The sequence below is a fragment of the Nanorana parkeri genome, unplaced genomic scaffold (assembly GCF_000935625.1).
Source record: "Nanorana parkeri isolate BGI_ZX_2015 unplaced genomic scaffold, ASM93562v1 scaffold988, whole genome shotgun sequence".
Taxonomy (NCBI): Eukaryota; Metazoa; Chordata; class Amphibia; order Anura; family Dicroglossidae; genus Nanorana; species Nanorana parkeri.
Genome location: NW_017307256.1, coordinates 36,965 through 59,666, shown reverse-complemented (window position 1 = coordinate 59,666; position 22,702 = coordinate 36,965). Strand labels below are relative to the sequence as shown.

The 22,702-nt window shown below is 44.0% G+C and overlaps 1 protein-coding gene across 1 annotated transcript in view; it reads right to left on the bottom strand.

Annotated features, from left to right (window-relative positions):
- Window positions 1-22,702, bottom strand: part of AKNA (AT-hook transcription factor) — a 59,287-nt gene that overhangs the window by 5,780 nt on the left and 30,805 nt on the right. Inside the window, exons 14-18 of the mRNA XM_018566919.1 lie at window positions 21,976-22,196; window positions 20,523-20,658; window positions 14,080-14,190; window positions 9,897-9,988; window positions 3,059-3,160 (exon numbers count right to left, since the gene is read on the bottom strand). Coding sequence (XP_018422421.1) covers window positions 3,059-3,160; window positions 9,897-9,988; window positions 14,080-14,190; window positions 20,523-20,658; window positions 21,976-22,196 — 662 coding nt within the window. The remainder of the gene's footprint in view (window positions 1-3,058; window positions 3,161-9,896; window positions 9,989-14,079; window positions 14,191-20,522; window positions 20,659-21,975; window positions 22,197-22,702) is intronic.

Sequence of the window (22,702 nt, the reverse complement as noted above, 5' to 3'; positions counted from 1 at the left end):
CTGCTCTGAGACAACAAATAAAGGCATTAGCTGGAGTTTTTGCATCCTTATGTAATTCACAATCTTGCCTGTAGGTGTCAGAGTAACACTGGTCACATACAAAACAAGTCAGCATCACATTTTGCAGCACACCTTTTAATGTGTCAACATGTATTGCATTTGCCTATTGTTACCTAGAAGTCCTCAATGAGCGTCCACAAACCAAAAAAACCTGACCTTGTTTCCTTTTTTTTACCAATGCACTACAACACAGCACCATATTTCCTTGTATATGAGTTGTGGTGTTTTAAAGGGTCAGGTGTGTTGTTTACTGCATGGATGTGTGTTTGGGACCCATTAGAAACAATTGGGAGCACCACAAAACACATGCCCAACGTGTTGGTGCAAGACGCATTGACATGCAATAAAACACACTCAATAACAATCACTTTCAAATAACTTTATTTGATCCTTTCTTTACCTGCATGCAGAAACATTGAATTTACCACAAAAAAGTATTTGCTCATATTATATACTGCAGTCCATCTGTATTGGGGGATGGGCAGACCTTGAGATATAGCAGGATAGGGGTATTGCTCAAAGTATTTATGAAGCCCGCTCTAGTGAGGGAATACTAGCTTCCTGGCAATCTCCGTATCAGTACATTCTGAGGCACTCACCTGGAACAAGTGTACAAATTCAAAGGATAAGTTGAGGTCAGAACTTGATCTGTATGACAGTCGGCCTACCAGCATTTTTAGTGGCCAGCATTGGCAGCTCCCCAGATTCTCTCATTTCATCTCTGGCTGCATTTCTCACCTACTTTAAGGTGCCCACACACCTTGCGATAACCGTACGATAATCGCGGGAAATCCCGCGATCGTACGATTATTGCAAGGTGTGTGAAAGGCGTGCAACCTTTTTTACTTTACGGTCGACTTTTATCTTTATGAACATGTTCGAAAATCGTACGATTGTCGGCGGGTGTGTGGCATGTTCGTCAGATAAAAACCGCACGGGCCAGTGTGCGCAAGCGCACACTGCCTGTTCAGCATTGCGGTCATCAGAAGCCCCCCCCTCAGCGGGGCGGGCTTGCGATTATCGCAAGTTCGATCTGCCTGTCCAAAATGGGCAGATCGTACGTTTTTTTAATTACCTTACAACCATCACAAGACACAAGTCTTGCGATGGTTGTAAGGTCTGTGGCCAGCTTTAGGCACTGTGGCCCATGCAGTAATGTTTTCCGCCACTAGCTGTCCCAAGAATTCAAAGGTTAAATAATGCTCAGCATCAGTTGACGTGGAAGACCGAGGACATCCAGTGAGTGCATGGCAACATGGAACTAACCCCGGGGGATGTAACCACGGTGCCTTGCACTTCCATACATTGACGCACAGAGGGGTGCTGACATGATTGATGACCTCAGCCCTGTATTGAGGACTGCCCATTTTTCCAGATCTCTTAAGAGGAAGAGGGCCCTGTGTGTCTGAGGATCAGAGAGGGGGAGAATCCCTGCGGAGAGTGCTGACTGATCGTCACCACTCTCTGCAGGGAGATGATCGGGAAGTGAGCAAGCGACAGTATGTGTTTGCTCACATCCCGATCAATAGAGCCGACGTGTGACCGTTTCATTGTCACAGGTCGGCTCTAACTATGAGGTTGAGTGAAAATCTCTCAACTCATAGTTCTCCTTTTAACCTCTGGCGTTAAACCCCCTTCCTGTCCAGGCCATTTTTCAGTATTCAGCGCTGCGGTACTTTGACATTTGTTCCGTCCTGCAATGCTTACTGAAAATCAATTTTATACCATTTTTTTGGGCACACATAGAGCTTTCTTTTGGTGGTATTTAATCACCACTGCGGGTTTTTTTTTATTTATTTTGTTAATTCTTTATTTTCAGTTTTCCATTTGTACAAACAGTAGATAAGTGGAGAAAACAGAGTTGTGCAGTACCATAAAATACAGTGGCTACAGTATGAACACGCGAAGTGTATATAAGATTTGACAATTCTACTGGTTTTGTAGCCCCAACGATGGTAGGGTATACAGATATTACAGTTCGTATTCAAGCGCCACCACCGATGGGTGAGGCGCAACCACTATGCTATGGAATGTGTCATGCTTCCCATGTCTCACGCAGGAAGGCAGTGTAACTACATACATGCTATGCTGAGGTCGTAGCATGGTCGGCACAAAGAGAAGGGGGGGTAAGGAGAAGACAGAGAAAGGCTTGGGACTGAGGCAGGGAAAGGTTAGGAAGGAGTGGAGTCAGGGTGAGAGTTGGCGTAGGGTTTTTATTTTTTACTATATTAAGGAAAAATTATTGACATTTAAAAAAGATTTTTTTTTAAAAATAAAAAAAAAACGGTTTCCCCTACGTTATAAAACATTTATTATTACTAAATTTTTTGGTAAAATATAAGAGACGGGGTCACGTCGGGTAAATAGACACCAAATATGTCAAGCCTTAAAATTGTGTGCGCCCGCGAAACCGCAAAAAACCACAATACCCAAAATTGGCCATAGGCGACACTTTAAAAGCTTTTATCGCTCATCAGTTTAGTGTTATCAGTGATTAACGGCCCGAAAATTATTGCTCTCACTCCACCATTCGCGGTGATATGTAACATGACCAGCGCTATTTTCGTTTTCGCGCGTTGGCGCAACCAAAGCGTTTTTCCATTTATATGTGCGTATACATGGTGGTGGGGGACTTAAACAATTAAATAATTAAAAATGTACTTTTAATTAAAAAATCTGTGGGGTTTTTTTTTAATGTGACTTTTATTATTATTTTTTTTTACACTTAATGTTATTGCTATCACATAGAGGACTAACAATCCTCCTATGTGATAGCACAGGGACACTGACAGGTCCTATTTATGGAGACATTAGGGGTCTCTAAGACCCCTAATGTCACCTGGGGACCCTCAAAGAAGCTGATGTAGCAGAGATCTAATAATAATAATATAGTTACTATCCAAAAACAACCATACTGGAACAATCACACTTTTTCTAGTCTGTCATAAAACCTCTTCCTAATCACTAGAAAATATTCTACATCCTAAAATAAACTCACCAGTTCTTGGTGCATTATAAGATCCACTCTTTCCCATGCAAAACAGACAGGCTGGGTGTGTGGGAAGGACACTTTCATCCTCCTTTGATGTTTTCATGGTAACTGCAGAGAACACAATTATGGAATACATCATTAAACAAGTATAAATACAAAGGAGCAAAGTGTCCTGTACTCCAGTGTCATCTCCGGTACATTTTAATGTCCGATATCAACCAGCCTCTTATAAAACTTCATGCTGCTCACAAGAACCAATGATGGATGTTATTAGCCGATATGGGCAAATGTTTCGGCTTTTCTACAATTCGAACACAAAACTCAAATTCAACAGTGCAAAGTAAATTAAAAATTTTGAGTCCCCCACCCGAAAACAAATCTGGCTCCTAACTTTTTTAGCTGCCTACGGCATACGGAGCTACAAAAGTGCTTCTGGCTGGCCAGCTCAGTATGCCGTACGGACCTGGCATTTACAGTTCTACTATAAGCTCATGGTTGCTTTAGCTAAAATGTGTTAAGCCCTGCAGAAGTGTACTATGATTTATTACCTTTCAAAGCAATCACAGACCCACTGACAATGCCAGGGTCAGCATCTACTTTGCAGTGGAGGACTGGCCCATGTTGGCATAACTGTGTATATTCTAGTCTCTGAACAATTGCTTTTATGTTCTTTGCGGTGTATATAAAGGTTGTGTCTCCCAGCTTAACCCTCTACTGCTGCCATTCGGCTGTTAAGCTGGCCATACACTGATTTGAATTCCAGTTAAAACTTGACTTCGGATGCTGACTAGGCCAGAATTGAGCATGAATGGCCAGCCTAATAATGTTACAGATGTGAACCAATGGGAAAGAAGAAATGCTTCCTCTTTACGCACACTCACTGGACTAAAAGGTGAAAGAGTCAAAAGGTGCCTATAATTATTCATAATTCAATTAAACAAAAACTGCCAAAGTATTTTTGGGGCAACAATACTTCCTGTTAGAATGGGATGTCCATCTCTGGATATGTGGTTCTCTCAGCAGCTCAGGTTCTCTCAAGAGCATGTACTCATTAGCAGGCCCGGATTCCCCACAAGGCCAGGCCTCTGGGCAGCAGGGTGCAGAGAGGCGGCAGCGGTGTGGAAACTCCCGACGCCCGGAACATAAAGTTCCGGGCGCCGGGTGGTAAGTTGCCTTCTACATTTAGTCCTGCTTTGGAAAGGCAGGACTAAATGTAGTGTTGTTCGTTTACAAGTGATCGTGGCAATGTCGCAGCGATCCTGGGTAAAATGTGTGCAGCCTGTCCGTCCTCCCCCTGCACTTACCCCTCTCCCCTGGTTCCATCTTCCCCTCTGGCCGCCGAGTCTCTCCTCACTGGCCGCCGATGTGGGGAGCAGAACGGCAGGGTCAAAACTAACCCTGACGCTCCGTGTATACAGTGAGAGGGGAGAGCTGTGTTCTTCCTCTCTCACCTGTCACAGGAGTTCCAGCACAGTGCTGTGCTAGAACTCCTGTATTGGAAGTTGACAGGGTCAATAAAGAGAACCTGTCACCTCCAATTGCTATCACACATGGGCTTGTTAGCTAGCTCCTGTGTGATAGCAATAAAGTTAAGTGAAAAAAATAATAATTAAAAAAATAAGAAATAATAATTAAATAAAAATGTGATTAAAAAGTAAAAAATAAGAAAAAATTACTAAAAAATAAGAAAATATATATAAAAAATAAACAATAATAAGATTAAAAAATAAAAAAGTAAAATTTAAAAAAATGTAAAAAAGTTAAAAAAATAAAGAAACAATAAAAAAAAATTAAACTAACCCTGCCGCCCCTACCATCCGGTTGCCATTCTCTGTTGATGTGGGGGCGCATTGCAAAACCTGGCCTTGGGGCGGCAGGGAGAGTAAATCCGGCCCTGCCCATTAGAGATTAGACTGCTGCTTTGTAACTACTGGGATGTGGGAGCAGGGGAAGCTGAGCTGGAGAGTCACTGCTACAAGGGGGAGCGGGGTACACTGAGCTGCTGACTCATTGCTGGGAAGAGGGAGCATTGGCAGCTGAGTTGCTGAGTCATTTGCTGGGAGCTGAGCTGCTAAGTGACTGCTGGGAGGAGAAGCAGGGTAAGCTGAGCTGCAGAGAAAAGGATTGGAACAACGTGAATGCTTCTGTTGTTCAAGAATATGTAACTACTTGAGCCTGGCCACAGCTTCATTTGAATTAGAAACTGTATCCAATAAGTATCTGTAATAAACTGGATTTCCACTTTTGAATTGTTATAATAAAGCAGCTTTATTTCTCAGGTACTACGTGGTTGTTATGTATCTGAATTCTCTCCCAGTTACAGCTGAAATGTCCGGGTGTAAGGATGTCCTATTTCTTGCCTGAGCTCAATGCCGATAATGGACTTTTAATTAACAAAGCTTCTGTCAACAATACATGAAGAAGTTTTATTTTCTCACAGTAGCCCAGACAATGTCAGTCATCAGCCCTGAACTAAGGCAGGAGAAGGGTTAGTGCCCAAGGGTCGTATAGCCTATCAATGCAATTAAATCTCTGCTCTAACAGAAAACAAATAGAAGTGAGTATGAGTACAAACACCTATCCCTGAGAAGTAAACATTAATATATAAAAACACACATCTGACTGATTCTCTTCAAGAATGAGGGTGGAGCATATACCTGTGAACCCAAAGTATATAATAATGCAACCAAATGGCAAGCTCATGGTTTTAAAATGTATCCATTTGCTTATTTGTGTGGGCTTATCTCTGCAGTTTTACATATGCACTTAACAAATGTTGGCTTTCTGCAAAAGTATTTTCTTCTAGTAAACAACAATGATGAACCTAAGTGGCTCATACCGTGCTTCTTTCTGTCGGATTCTTGGCATCTCTGGCAGTGTGGCACATGTTCAATTGTGTGAATCGGTAGGCGATCTGAAAATTGGTACCGCGTTCCTAAGTAAGTGAGAAAATAAAATTAAACCCACCCTGGCACCACAAAAAAATGGGGTAAGTGTTAAGATCGACTGCTAAGTAAAAGAGGTTATACTTACCTGGTCCGGTGTCCCTTTGTGGAACCTTTGGGGGCAGAGAGGGGCTGTGAACAGCGATGTCACAGGAGGCCAAGCTCTCCTCCTACACCACCCCGCTCAACCTCCTGTGACAGATCAGGATGAAGAGCTGTGAGCTGTCACAGGAGGCAGAACCGGCGATGTGGAGGAGGAGTCAGCTGTCAAAGGAAACAGAGTTCTCCACCCACAACGCCGGCTCAGCCTCCTGTGACAGGGAGTCAGGATGGAGAGCGGTATACAAACACTCAGTGATCAGTGATTGCTGACTGCTTGTAAATAATTGAGGACATAGTATATTTATTGTGTCCCCAATTATGAATGAACAGGAAGTGCTCTACATCACTTCCTGTTCATTCATGATTGCAGACATGGTAAACGCACTATTGCCCCAAAAGCACTCGGTATAGAGGATTCCTGTTCATTCATAACAGGGGCTGCACAAAAAGAGATTGAGCACTCAATCTCTTTTTCTATTTTAAAAGGGAAATATCAGGGGTCTGTTTCGACCCCTGACATTTCCCAGAGCCCCGACAGTAAAAAAAAATAATAAGATATTTAAAGAATTTATTTTAAAAAGTTTTGAAAAAAAAATAAAAAAAAATATATTTAAAAAAAAAATGTAAAAAGGTTAGAATTTTTTTTTTTTTCCTGGCATCTGTCAGAAAATTCAATTTCGGTGCACCTCTAATTGGAGGTGAAGATTCTCTGGGTGGCTTTGCTGTTCCGCACAGCAAAGGCACCTAGGATGGGCATCAGACCAGGTAACTATAGCTACAGAAATTATGATTTTTACGAAAACTAGACCAGTTAAACAATGGTGTCATTATAGTGATAGCAGAACATTTGACTGCTGCAGGGCCCAGTAGAACAAGTGGGCCAGAGTCATATGACTACATAGTGATTGATGCAGTTAGCAATATCATTTGGCTAATAATAATTTCCGGGACTACAAAAAGATAAACAAGGGTGTCACTATAGTGAAAGCAGAACTCGTGACTGTTGCAGGGTCCAGAAGAAAAAGCTGGCCAGAGCTGCACAGCTACACCGTGATTTATGCATTAAGCATAAGCATCTGGCTAATACATTTGGATAAGATTACTGTACTATTTCTGTATATATAGTTTGAGTACATCTACAGATTTGTTATGAAAACAATCAGTATTTAGTACTGGTAAAGAAATTCCCTTGAAGATGGATAGTTATGGCCCTGGGTATAAATATACATCGTGTCTTGGGCCAGTGATTCAGAAAGTGGGTGAGCCACCAACTAGCATTTTCAAAAGAGCATCAGCAATGGTAGCGTCCATGCTTCTCGTATGATAGCTTTGCCATATGTATAGGTCTAATGACTCACCTGTATATGGCCCCTGAACTCCCTTTGCTTCCTGATTAGTTTGATCAGTAGGGTCATGGTCATGTGACACAGGGTTTCTCCACTGGGGTTCTGTAAATCAGATGAATCAAAATAATTTTTTTACTTGCATCACGTACTCTCCATGTGTGGTTTTTACATCTTGGTGTTTTTAACATGTGTTCAGTGTATTTATGGGGTTTTTCTCATGTGTATATATACATTTATTTATGTACATTTTGTTTCACATATGTTTTATATTTTAACATTGTGATCATCTGTGAGGGCTCGCCTTTTTAGTGCGATCCTTGCAGATCATTTGAGATGGATCTAATGTATTTAATCAATCAAGTTAGCACCCCTATTAGCTCCTACAATTGATATCATAATTTGTTCAGTCACCGACTGCTATCAGACTCAGTCATGGACAACTACAGACATGCCAGCTCCTCCCCCGTCCATTTGTGATTGGTCAGGGGGAGGAGCTAGACTTTGCCCGCAGCCCTGCATGTACGGCTCTAACCATAGCTACCACATTACACAGCCGGAGAGCTGGTGGTCACGTGAGCATGAATGAAGAGGTCTCATAAACGGAGCCTATTGGCTGGCCACTCGTTGTGTCGCACTCCAGCCAGTTGTTGATTGGCCAATTTTTGAGTCTTATAGGAACTTGTTGGTATCACACCGGAAACGCGTTAACCGTGCCTGTCATGTTAGCAGAAGGAGGAATGCTTCTATCGCAGGTCCTGATGTGACTGACATCTGATATTCATTCAGTGCAGATTCACCTCTGCACACTACAGGCTTTTTAACATCGGCTGTTTGTGAGCACCATTCTTGCTTGTTAACATTTTTCACTTAATAAAGTCTACACTAGAGAGGCGCACTGTTTTTTTTTCTGTTTCCTGTGTGCTAGACCTCAGACACCCTGACTGTTTCAAGTGCTGCCCACTTGTGAGAAGTTCTGATGTTTACATACCTTTGGAGGATGAACTTTGGCACCAGTGACTTTGTTATTAGAATAAAGTGATGGATGGCCTAGCAGACCAACAGGGTGGTGTAGAAGATGGGAGAGGGCAGGCCAGAGCCCAGCTTTTTCCACCGAAGCTGAGAATTGAATAGTGGAGCTTCATTCTGGATTTCACTCTTATGAGGCTTAGCTAATAAGAGAAGTTTACAGGCCCTGGTGCAAAATAAGAGACTGGGACCTCTGACGACATTTGCCAAGCAGAAGTTGAGTTGGAGCAGATTCATGTTGTTAAGTTGCTCTAAAGTGCAAAAAGTGTTCACTGCATATTTCTGCAACACATGTTAACTCATGCCTCTAGCATTGAGCTGCCATTTATTTTCAGGGCCACCCTAAAACACCTATAAAGCTCACCAAAATGTACAACAATGCACTTATATGAAACACCTGTGCATTTGTAGTGTGCTGCATTGAAAAAGGTGCAGCTGCATTAGAACCTGTGTTGCAGTGCTGTGGCAGCCTATTAAAATGAAAGGGCTGCCTTTACTCAAACAGCAATGGCTAGAAGCTGGACTTAAGGTAAAAGACAGTCATCTAAGTTTACAGCTTCCAATCTCCTTGTCAAGATATGATGTCACTTGGCCTCACTGCAGAGAATACACCCCTGTGCAGTGCAGGTTTACTTTGCATTTTGCATGAGGGTGGGTAGGCTGTAAAATCTATTTTAACCACAGCTGCTGGTGTGTGTTCCCAGGCACAGTGTTGTTAGAACTCCCCCCCCCCGCTTACTTTCAAATCACATGGCAGTGTTGGTTTCCATTTTTATTTATTCGATTACTTTTTACTTTATCACTTTTTTATTTCTTTTTTACTTTTTGCGATCACAAAGGGGCTAACAAGCCACTATGTGACAACATTTGGAGGTGACATGTTCTTTTTATGGAGACATCAGGGGTCTACTAGACCCCTGATGTCTCCCCTGCCCTCCGGTACAGACGATCAAGTACAGGATTGTGCTTAATCACCAGTTTACCTGGCACATCAGTTCTGAAGCAGGAAGCACAGAGAGCACATCGCTCCATGCTTCATTCAGCACAGTGCAGATTCCTCAGTCTGCTCCTGCTCTCCATCCAGACACTGCTATGGTCCCAGGCCCCCCAGAGGAGCAGGGGACCTGAAACCCATGGCAGGGGGGTGCACAATAGCAGACTAGTGCAGTTGATCTAGGTGGCTGTTCAGCCACCAACTAAAACTTGTAGTTGTAGCACCCAGCCCTGCCTGATGTCATTGGTTGCTAGGAAGACAGCGGTCCCCACAAACAATGACTGAAACCGAGGGGGGCCTGCTTTGGCTTATGGAGGCTGGTGTACCTACTGTCAGCCAGTCATAACCCAGAGCAGGTCGGCGATTGCGGTCTGGACAGAATCGGCACTCTACGACATTGATTAGCAATTCTGCTTTCCTGAAACACGTACCTGTCCTTGTTTCATTTACTGGAGCCCGATGTCTGTAAATAGTTGAATCCAAGCCAGGGGAAAAGTGAGGAACGTCCGCCTCATGTTGCTTCCTGTAAAGAATAAGCAAGCTTTATGTCATGCCATTAAAACCAACTTCCCCCTCAGCTTTTATTTAATATTTTATTTTGGAATGAATGGAGCTTCCGAATGAAAACCACATTGATAGTTAGAAATTCGTTTGATTGAGAACATTTTCCAACATGCTTTTTAAAAGAAATTCGGGAACATTGTCGTTTTGCACCATACTAACTGATAGATATTCAAACGAACATTCCAAAAATGACTTCTTTCATAAGAAAATTAAACTGTGCATACCCTTCTTAAGAATGATACCTGATAGGCCCTGATAAGAATGATGCCTGGTAGTGCTGCTCTCCCCTCTCCCATTGCTGCTATACAGGGATTACAGGAGCCTAACACAACACAGATTTAAGGTGCCCATACACCTTACGATTATCGGACGATTTTCGTATGCGGTCGACTTTTCGTCCGATAATCGTATGTGTGCATTGCAGTGTCCAACCGACAGTACTGTACAATGGTACGAGTTTTGACGGTCAAGCATGTTTAAAACTTTGCTAGGTCTTACAATTTTCATAAGGTTGCTGGCGTTTCCGTCCGTCAAAAGTCGTACGATCTACACTGCGCTTGCGCTAACGAAAATATGGCAAATCAATTAGCGCATTTCGTCCAGGTGCTTTTCGGTTATTACGGCTAAATTAATCTTGCGATCATCGGGGCAGGATGGGGCTGCCGTACGGAAATCGTACGACTATTCGATCATCGTAAGGTGTATGGGCACCTTTAGGCACTGGTACTACCAGCATTTATAACCACATTTTCTTATCATTATTATAATTATATAACTGCATTTGGTGTTGTTTCTTTATATCTGCCTAGAGCAGAGCTAGAAGTACACTATAATGCCAAAAGTATTGCGGCACCCCTCCAAATCATTGGATTCAGGTGTTCCAATCACCTCCATGGCCACAGGTGTATAAAATTAAGCACCTAGGCATGCAGACGCTTCTACAAACGTGGGAAATAATTGGTTGCTCTCAGGAGCTCAATGAATTCAAGCGTGGTACCATGATAGGTTGCCACCTGTGCAATAAGTCCATCCGTGAAATTTCCTTGCTACTAAATATTCCACGGTCAACTGTTAAGCTGCCCATACACCTTACAACCATCGCACAACTTTCATTGTGCGATGGTTGTAAGGTGATTCTAATTTCGTACGATCTGCCCATCTTGGGCAGGCAGATCGTACTTGCGATCATCGCAAGCACGCCCCGCTGAGGAAAGGGCTTGCCGATGATTGCAATGCTGAGCGGGCAGTGTGCGATTGTGGCTTTCGATCGTGCTACCAACCCGCCGAAAATCTACGATAGCGTTTAAATGCGGTCGCACGCTGCCTGTACACCTGCCTATTATCGTACGATCGCGGGATCACCCGCGATTATCGTACGATAATCGTCAGGTGTATGGGCACGTTTAGTGGTATTATAACACAGTGGAAGCAACTGGGAACAACAGCAACTCAGCCATGAAGTGGTAGGCCTCATAAAATGACAGAGCGGGGTCAGCGCATGCTGAAGCGCACAGTGCCCAGAAGTCGCCAACTGTCTGCAAAGTCAATAGCTACAGACCTCCAAACTTCGTGTGGCCTTCAGATTGGCACAACAACAGTGCGTAGAGAGCTTCATGGAACGGGTTTCCATGGCCGAGCAGCTGCATCCAAGCCGCACATCACCAAGTGCAATGCATAGCGTCGGATGCAGGGATGTAAAGCGCGCCGCCACTGGACTCTAGAGAAGTGGAGACGTGTTCTCTGGAGTGACCAATCACGCTTCTCTGTCTGGCAATCTGATGGATGTCTCTGGGTTGGCGGTTGGCAGGAGAACGGTACTTGCCTGACTGCATTGTGCCAAGTGTAAAGTTTGGTGGAGGGGGGATTGTGGTGTGGGGTTGTTTCTCAGGGATTGGGCTTGGCCTCTTAGTTCCAGTGAAGGGAACTCTTAAGGCATCAGCACACTAAGACATTTTGGACAATTTCATGCTCCCAACTTTGTGGGAACAGTTTGGGGATGGCCCCTTCCTGTTCCAACATGACTGCGCACCAGTGTACAAAGCAAGGTCCATAAAGACATAGATGAGCGAGTTTGGGGTAGAGGAACTTGACTGGCCTGCACAGAGTCCTGACCTCAACCCGATAGAACTCCTTTGGGATGAATTAGAGCGGAGACCGCGAGCCTGGCCTTCTCCTCCAACATCAGTACCTGACCTCACAAATGCGCTTCTGGGAGAATGGTCAAACATTCCCATAGACACACTCCTAAACCTTGTGGACGCCTTCCCAGAAGAGTTGAAGCTCTTATAGCGGCAAAGGGTGGAGCCAACCCAATATTGAACCCTACGGACTAAGACTGGGATGCCATTAAAGTTCATGTGTGTATAAAGGCAGGCTTCTAAATACTTTTGATCATATAGTGTACGTACAGAGTGCCCACAATGATCTGCACTGTTCGGATAAAATCAAGCAGGTTAACAATGTAGAAGATGTAAATAGAAATCTGTTTCCTTGAGTTCCTGGGGGATACCAGATAAACTTTCCCAGTCTCCAGCTAGGATTTCTTCTAAAATAGGAAATAAATCACTGGAAAATGTATCCATAATTCAGCTGTAATGGTGGCCATTTGGGGGCAACTGTAAAAGCCTCCCATCATCTTTCAATAGAAAATAACAATCATATGGAACTGTGCGGTCCACAGCAACCTGCCACCCACAATGGTTTAATTATTTCCCGTGTAAACCTGTACTCATTCCCCTCAATTCTTACCCTGATGTCGCAGGGACAGGAAGTGAAGGGAAATATCTTCACTTCGATGCTTGTGGGGACACAAGCAACATTAACAACCTGACAACCGCTGTGACTTTTCTCCACTCTGTTCAAAACTTTATGTATACTGTATGTGAATCTAAAGATCAATGTTTTTACCCAGGATTCACCCATTTCACTATAAGATTCCATTAGAAAAATGAATGAATCTTAGGCAAATGTTTTGTGAATCTTGGGTGAAAACATTGATAAAATGACCCTTAAAACCCCTCAAAGTTTTACTGAGGTAATGTAACTATAATTTATTTTTAAAATGTGCATGGTTTGCTAAACCTGGTGATCCTGCCATTAATTGCCTTGTTCAGCAACTTCCTGCTATAGGGTGACAACAGTCTGCCGCCATCTCTCATCTGTGCTTCTGCGTTATCACCCTGTCACAGGAGCTTCCGATGGAGACTACAAGTGACCGTTTCAAAACACATTTTGCAGACATGATCCACTGTTGTTACCATATCAGGAAACCCGCCCTAAGAAATGCCACGCAGCCATCGTTGGAGTGCATGTAGACCGCAAGTGGCTACAAAGAGGCTGACAAAGATCAGCAGCACTGACATGCAACAAAGGATGGAAAAAACTTGAAAATAAGTGTTTTATTAAAAACAAAGGCAATAGTTTGATACAAAGGGAGGCATTTATTAAACTGGAGCAGACAAAATCTGGAGCAGCTGTGCATGGCAACCAATCAAATTCTCTCTTCAGTTTGTTCTGTTAAGATTTGAAAATGAAAGACAGAGGCTGATTGGTTGCCATGCAATGCTGCTCCAGATTTTGTCTGCTCCAGTTTTGATAAATTCCCTTCACCATGTTTAGATAACTAAAAGCGATTACATCTACTTAGGATTTTAAGACTTTGACTCTACACCCTCTTGACCAGCCATTTTGTTTTTGGAAAAAATGATTTCTATTGCACTTATACACTCCTATCTAAGACATTGTCACCATTACTGTCAGGGAGGTTCCTTTTTAAACTAAAGCTGGAGGTTCCCTCAAACCTCTTGGCATTGTAACTTCAAAGCTTCCCAGTCTCTAGACTCCCATAATAAACATGCTTGACCATCAGATGTCACCTGATAATGTAGAGGGGCAGCTTTCACCTGCACTAGAGGTCAGAATATGTTCTTTGATCCGGGGAGGAGGAAGAACCAGCAGGAGATGGGTTTCTAGCTACAGTATCTGCACAGAAAGTTTAGCAAATCACACTTTGATAATGATGCGATTTTATTCATAACTCAGTTCACTCACTTAGCAGCAGTTGGCTTCCACAGCTTCCCTCGGGCTGGTGATCGGGTCAGGCTGTTCTCTAAGTGGTGACGAAGCTGAGTCACTTCCTTCTGTAAATCATGGATGGCCTGACTGGAGGGAGAGAAAGCAGAAAAATCCAAGGAGTGTAAATACCAGAACAAGCCATGGCATGATATACCAGAGCTGCCAAGCGTTGTTTTTTTATTTTTCAGAGAACTTCATACAATGCGTTTCCTAGTTATCAGCTGGTCACAGACAGAGAAAACAATTTATGAAGGAAAGGCAGAGACATCAAACTGGTTATCACTCTTACTACTCACAGGACATTATCTGCAAGCTCTTCCATATCTGTGCAGCTCGATGCACAGACACAATGGTGAACACATGGAAGTTCACAAATTATATATTGAATGCATATCTGCACACAGTGCCCATACTAACAAACTAAACTGGCACACAGTCAGCACAGCAACAATCCTTCATCTGTGGTATATAGCAACACCTAGTTACCTGTAACCAAACACACACCTCAGGAGATCAGGGCAAGTCAGGAGGGGTTGGGGAATAAGGGGGAGGTTTAGAAGAGACGAGGATGTTTAGGGAAAAACTTTTGATTCCCCATCCATGCTAAAAGAATTCCCCTCCCCAGCCAGGCTATTGTATTCTGACAGCTGCAGGTGTGTTATGGTCAGAATCTCCTAATAGTTGCAGTCACTGCTCAGCCAACGATTTTCGGACCGGCTCCTTTAACCAAAGTACTTTTAGCAATTTCCCTCTGTCTTTCCAGCTTACTAGAACTGATGACGCTTAGCTCTTCCTAAAACTAACATACTATTTTTTGCTGTGGTGCCTACTTATAACATGATTATTGAGCCTGACCACAAAAAAATGCATCCTGGCTCCTCCTGAGCAACACACAATAATTACATCTGTGCACTGTAGTGTACTATATTTCAGGTGCATTTGACCATTTTGTATATGTGTGTTAAGGTGCCCATACACCTGCCAATTATCGTACGATAATCGCGGGTGTTCCCGCGATCGTACGATAATCAGCAGGTGTATAGGCAGCGTGCGACCGCTTCTACTGTAAGGTCGCACAACATTCGTCTTTAGAGCACGCTTGAAAACCTGCCGAAAATGGTATGATTTTCGGCGGGTTGATGGCGTGGTCGGGAGACGAATGTCGCACGGGCTGGTGTGCGCAAGCTGGTGCTGGTGTCCGCTCAACACTGCAATCATCAGAAGCCCTCCCCTCAGCGGGGAGGGCTTGCGATGATCGCAAGTACGATCTGCCTGTCCAAGATGGGTAGATCATACGAAATTTGAATCACCTTACAACCATCGCACAACGAAAGTCGTGCGATGGTTGTAAGGTATATGGCCAGCTTTAGAGTGCTATTCAGAATGGAAAATCATGAATGCACATGTATATCATTTTAACATCTGCATTTTAATGTGTTACCGCCAGCACATAGCTGTGAAGCCAGCCTAAGGACCTTTGTCAATGGGCTTTTGTTTGTGTCATACCAGTTTTCCAATCAAAGTCTCCTAGGAATGCTAAACCCGCTTGAAGCAGGTCAAATGCAGATCTGCATAATAACAGCAAGTATAGCAAGCTGGTATGTACATTATGCACATATGACCAAAGGTTTTTGGATACCTGACCATCACATCTATATGAGCTTGTTGGACGTCCCAGAACCATGGGCATTAATATAGAGTTGCCCTTGACCCTCTACTCCTTTTGCAGCTAAATCGGCCCCCATTTTTCTTGGAAGGCTTTCAACAAGATTTTGGAGTGTGTCATGACTTATGAGGTTAATGAATAGTTAGTTACCTGGTAGGATCTCGGCTACAGAGTCTGTATACACGTCAATCTAGATGGGGTGTATGAGGAGTAGGGATGCACCAATACCGGTATTTTGGTATCGAGTACCGATATTTTTTTTTCCGGTGCTCGCCGATACCGAATACTGAGTACCGGAAGTCCCATTCAGGAAGCCAGGCGGCGTGTAAAGACTCGCCACCCGGCTTCCCGATTAGCAGGGAAGCCGTCCCCATGCTTCTCGTCACTAGGTGACGAGAAAGCATGGAGCCGGCTTTTTGGCCAATCAGGAAGCCGGGCGTTGTGTAATGACGTGGCGCCCGGCTTCCTGATTGGCCAGCTTCCGGCCAATCAGGAAGCCGGGCAGCGCGTCATTACATGCTGCCCGGCTTCCTGATTGGCCCGGGAAGCCGGCTCCATGCTCTCTCGTCACTTGCCAATCAGGGAGCCGGGCATCGTGTAATGACGTGCTGCCTAACTTCCTGATACCGGGAGCTGTCCAATCAGGAAGCCGGGCGCCACGTCATTACACAACGCCCGGCTTCCTGATTGGCCAAAAAGCCGGCTCCATGCTTTATCGGTGCTTTCGTAATGAGGAGTATAATGCGTCTTTTCATAAACGCAGCCAAATTAAAAATTCCTTGATAGGGTATGTAATACAATTATAACTTCGAAGTTCAAGAGTTAAGCACCTGCAGGGTATAGTAAAAGAGTTCCTAGTACACAGTTTAACGGGAGAGTATTACTTCATACAATCTTTTTAAAAGGAGGTAGTACAGTCTATGCGATCCAGTGTTTCTGACACAATGATAAACAGGTAGTATAGCAGATTCCTTTACATGGTCAGCATGACAGTTCCAAGAACATTGACTCTATTACATGAATGACAAGACGGTCTATAAGTAACGAGGGAATACTTGGAGTCTGTAGCTTTAAGGATTAGTCCACACTGGTTATGTAAGTATTCCCTCTGGAGCAGTAGCTCTTCCCACACTGAGGTGTCTTCTTTAAGAGATGCCTTATTTCTGATGCAGCTGAGACAGAGGAGTCTGTCAGTAACGACTGTCAGTTCAAGGAGCCCAGCAGGGAAGATGTCTTTTAGAGCAGGGAATTGCTCAGCGTCGTGTTACATTAACAGGACACCGAGCAAGTTAAACAGCGCGGCTTAAGATCTGTGAGCCAGAAGAAGGAGGGGCGGCATGACTCGCCGGGATTGGTCGGCGGCGGACGTTCGCTACGGTCCACCGCCAGGTAACTCTGTCACAGAGTATGTCTTTGGGAATAAAAGAGCATTGGTGAGGTCAGGTACTGATACCCGATGAAAAGACCTGGCTTGGCCTTTTAGTTCATTCCAAAGGTCATCAGTAGAGTTGAGTCACTGACCCGGATCACTTGCTGCATGATTGGCTGAATCCGTGACAATACTGACGCTAAAGTCAGAAAAACAACGTGCATTGTTTAGCAACAAAGTCAGCCCTCATACTTCTTTTCGCCAGAAAAGAAAATGATCCTTTGTGCACCTTTTCTTTTCTGCCAGTAAAATGATATTTACAGCAAAAGAAATGAAGCAAGTCACAATATTGGTTGCACCCTTGGATGAAGAATGATTAATGGGCCATGTTTTCATCAAATCCTGCACTTAATAACTACTAGCTTAGCTATTGAGGCTAATTCAAGTATACCCAGGTGTCTCCAGCTAGCTACAAAACACCTCTGAGATCCAATTAGAGGAAAAGCTTAGTGACAAATATACTGTCCCCAGTCCTAGCAGAGCACCTGGAAGTAGCCAGCTGCCACTTCAGCAAGAAAACAATCTTGTTTCTTAATAGTAAGGCCTCATTCACACGGGAATCGGCCGGCACCTAGAGCTCCGTGCTGCGTGCACGGCCGTATCGGGCAGCTCCCGGGAAGGACAGGTGCTTGTGTGATTAGTACGCAGCACCTGTCCTCTATGGGACTATGCGGCCATACGCTGTCAGACACACACAACCACAGACACAATCTCACACACTCACAGGCATTCTCACACACATACACACTCCAAAAAAAATTTAACTTGTTTTCCTTTTTATAAGATCCACTCAGTCTCCCTATCATATCGAGAACTGTGGTGGATCCTCAGCCTGAGGTCCAGTGGGGGCTGCAGTGCTGTGACAGAGCTCCATCCATATTGCCATGGTCCCAGGTCCCCCAAAAGAGCAGGGGACCTCAAAAACCATGATGGGTGGTGGTGTACAATGTCAATCAGTGTCTCCTGTCACAATGTCTCCTGTCAGTGCAGAAGCTGGGGAGGCATTAGCAGGGGCTTCGCTGCAAGTAGAAAACTTGCAGCACAGCCCTTCTAAAGCCCCTCCCCCAGCTTTTGCACTGACAGGTGACATTATTTATTCCAAGCCTAGTCTGTTGTAGTAACATTCGCTTTTCTTTTTATTACAATTGCAAATGCTAATCCAGCAAACTTTACACATCCCCCTGCCTGCCTACAACACGGAGTTCCCTTAGACTGACAGAAAATCCCCCCCTCTATGTCTCCCTACTGAAGATGGGCTGCTCCATGCAGGAAGGGCGCCGCGACCCACTTTTGGGTCGCGACCCATGAGTTGAGAACCAGGGCTCTAAACAACATGAATGAGCGAATCCCCCTGCTGGGCTATTGTATTCTGACACCCAGTGTCCGCAGCTCTCAGAATACCCGAACAGTGACTGCAGTTGATTAGTTCGGTTGACAATTTTTGGACTGGTTCCTTCAACAAAAATGTATTGAAAAATTGGCTTGTGTGGAACAGAGAAGTCACCAGGGCCACCCACAGCTCAAATTCTGCCCACAATTCGAGCAGTGTATGACCAGGTTTATAAACCTGTGCCAGCAGAACATTTAGTAGCAGGTGGTTATTTTCCAGAAGCCACCACTCTGAAATCTCTTCTCTTTACAGACCCACCTCTAGTGAGTGGATATTCCAGCATTATGTAATGGTAAAATACTAGACTGTGGTTATCCATGTGGGCAGTCCATGGAGGGTTTACAACTTCTCTCTCTAGAATGCGTGATTGCACAAATGCAAGTAAATAAACAAATAAATTAGGTAAAAGAAAAAAGCTGCAAGCATGCATTTATATTACCAGATTTGTATATGCTTTTACCTGCAATTTTTTTTAAGTAGGCTGAGAGGAACTTTTTAAGATAAGGTCCGCCTGGGCCTAAGATCAAAAACGTTCCACAAGGATTGTTTTGAAGATTAACCGGTCCTTAAAGACACCATAAGGTGTCCAGACTTCAGCACTGATGTTACCTTAGAAGCATTTTAGGTTCAGGTTCCCTTTTAATCCTCTCTTTTAGTCTTTGCATCCTACTGATATTTTAGTTGTCATGCCCAGGACATACCCATCCAGCTCCTTTCTGAGAAAAATTCTTAAAGGAGAACTTTGAGGCGAGTGAAAATCACTCAGCCTCATAGTTCTAGCCGACCTGTGACAATGAAACTGTCACAGGTCGGCTCAATAGATCGGGAAGTGAGTGAACACATACCGTCGCTCGCTCACTTATCGATCATCTCCCTGTAGAGAGCAGTGATTGTCACTCACGGTTCCCTGCAGGGATTCCTCCGCCCCTCCGATCCTCAAGTGCTGACTGAGGGAACGGAGGGGGCGGGCACGGCTGGCTCTGCCTCTAGATATGAAGAGCCAGCTGTCAATCACGCAGCTGGGTGGATCTCAGCTGTAGCTCGCGTATACTAAGCTTAGGGTGACGGGAGGACGCTAGTTTGTGTCCTCCCGTCACCCGTAGGAGAACTATGGGGAAAAGCCCTGACCCCATAGTTCTCCTTTAAAGAAACTCTGTGCTGACAGAAATATAATATGTAGGCTCAGGGGCGTCCCTAGCCTTTTTGCTACCTGAGGCAGCAGAGAAGGGGGGTGTTGCTGGATGGTGCAGAATCATTCAGTAAGGGCGGTGCTGGTGGAGAGTGACCCCACTAAGAGCCGGGCATGGTGATGTGTGTGGGCTTTACAGCTCCCTTCCCAGCTCTTAGCAATGCGGGACACTCTGGCCGGTGTCCTGCCGAACTCCTGGCAACCAGTGACGTCACTGGATGTCGAAAAGCTCGGCGGGATGCTGGCAAGTGTCCCAGGTGGCTAAGAGCTGGGTGGGGAGATGTGTATGTCCCTTACACATCTCCTCACCGGGCTCTTGGCAACTTGGGATGCTCCAACCGGATAAAAGGCGGCAGGCACACCGCTCTGCTTGCGCCCCCCACTCAGGAAACTGTTATTTTAAGGAGAAGATCTACAGCTGCATGCAGTCCATGTTTGTCTCTCAGGACAGGTTTTCTTAAAATAACAGCTACCTTCTCTCACAATTCCGCAGATTTACAGGGACTAACATTGTAATTTTTAGATTTCGCCTGTAACTCCATCTGATATTAAGACCTGCTGTTTTGGTACCGATCATTTAGATATTATGGTCTTCTGTAATTGACCAGAATTAATTCTGACAAACAGTCCCCAATGCTTATAGAAAGGGTGGAAATGACTATCCATGTTACTACACAGAGAGGTACAAGACAGCTTCTGGTAAAATGGACAGAATAATAAAACACAATGTTCATCCCTGACTTACTTTCTTGCTGTGCGAGACTCCATAATGTTCCTGAGAGGCTGGGTTGGCTCGTCAGTAGGTGAAGGAAGCAGAGAGGCTCCAGAAGACACATCACCAATAACATTGTTAGATCTTTCCCGTTCTGAGTCCGATTCATCTGAGGGCAGAGTGATTAATAATATGAATGCTCAAGTCAGTCATCATTGTTTCCTTCCATTGCTTAAAGTTGGCTTTACATAGGGAAGACTGTCAGTGTGATCCCTGTCTGTCTTTAATGGCTTAAGGTGGTCAAGGTGTTTTTTTGCATGCAGATAGAGGGGGCAGCAGGGATGGTTTTACTTTTTTTTTATTCTTATTTTATTATCACTTTTTAAAATTTGTTTCCACTTTTATTTCCTTCACACAGGAGCTAACAAACTCCTATGTGATAGTGTATGGAGGTGACAGGTTGTTTTTTTGGAAACATCTGGGGTCTATTAGACAGAGCTACTGACTTAATGATCACACAGAGCAGATCGGGGATGGACGTTCTCCGGTCTGCTCTTCATCCTGAATGAATTTGAATTTGCCATGATCCTGGGTCCTCCAGAAAAGTGGGGGGACCCTGTAAATTATTGGGGGGGAGCACCACACAAGGAGGCTGCTACAAGTAATCTGGGTGGCTATACAGTCAAGGACACTTAGAACACTTAGTAGAAAATTAACAGCAGACCCCTGCTAATGCATCCCCCCAATTTCCCCCCTGCTTCTGCACTGACACTCAAAACTACACTTTTCACTTTGGATAGTGGATACAAGTGCAAGATTGAGTATAAAATGCTCCAGCATCTGTATCTGAAATTCCTCAAGTTAATGTCTTCCTTCATTACTCTTCATACTCATGTCTGAATTAGGGGTCATTAGGGAACATTATGCAGATATACCATTTTTTTTATAGTTATAGGCCCCCTACCTTCTCTATTAAAAGTACTACTTATCTTTTCCTTGCCTTAGAACTGTTCCCCACTTCTTCCCCTGTCCAATGTCACGTCTCTTCTTGGAGTCTAGGCTGTCATTGACCCGCTCCCTTGGAGTGCATCATTTCACAGCCAGGGTTTACAGTACTCCTTAGTTCAGTAAGGACTACCCACCACCAGACTTCTCTCAGCCTCCATAGTCAGGCTGTACTCCCTCTTTGGTAGAATGCAGTCATCCACCAAAAACTTTGATCCTGAGAAAGCTGTGAAGTCTGCACTGAAACTGACACTTCTTGGGTCGTCCACAGCTCCCACTCAGGTGCAGAACTGATTTGTTGTGTAATGTAATGCTCTGTAATGGGTGATGGCAGGATTACATAAATACCAGAAACCAGGTAGCCAAAGCTTCTTAGAATTTGCAGCTGGCTCCTAATTTTTGAGGTTTTCTCTGTTTGTTGTCAATGGAACTGGCTTCTTTAAAAGTTAACGAAAAATACTTGAAAGCATATAACACTCACCAGTGTGACTTTCTTCCCGGCTCTCGCTTTCAGTCAGGCTCTTCGGCCCCAAAGAGGGAGAGCTAGCTTCTGATGGGCCAACCCAGGGGTTGTTCTGCGTTCTATTGTCACGTAACACTTTGCGGGTACTGTAGAAGTTACCACTGCTGTTTTTAGAGCGTCGCCTTTCATTTTTCACAGCAGCATTAGAGGAATCTTGTGTTGCTACAGCGTCTTCTCTTCTAAGGAGTAAGGATTAAAGTGAACTATTTCGGAAACAACACATAGCCAGAGACACAAAATGGCGGTTGGATGATCTGTCCGACAAAATATCTTTCCCTAACCAGTTTAACTCTCTCCCCTGTATACTCCTTGAGGACCAGAGACATTTTCACATTTCTGCTATGGGCCTTTTTGGTTTGACAATAACTTTGTCATTATTTAGGATAACAAAGGAATACATATTATACAAAGCTTTTTTTTTTTGTAACATTGTCAGCAAACATTATCTTATTTTCTATGCAATCGATAAGCAAAGAGATGTAATAAAGCTAAAGAATGTACATTTTCTTATACTAACCAGTGCTGGTTTTAAATTAGCCATCAGTACTGTAGATAAAAAGTATACATGTTATTCTACAATTTGTTTCCCTTCTAATTACAAATCTGTTACAAGTGTTGCAAATGGATTTACAAATAAGATAAAGGAGTTTTGTTTTCCTACATTTTTTTTTTTTAATTCAACACA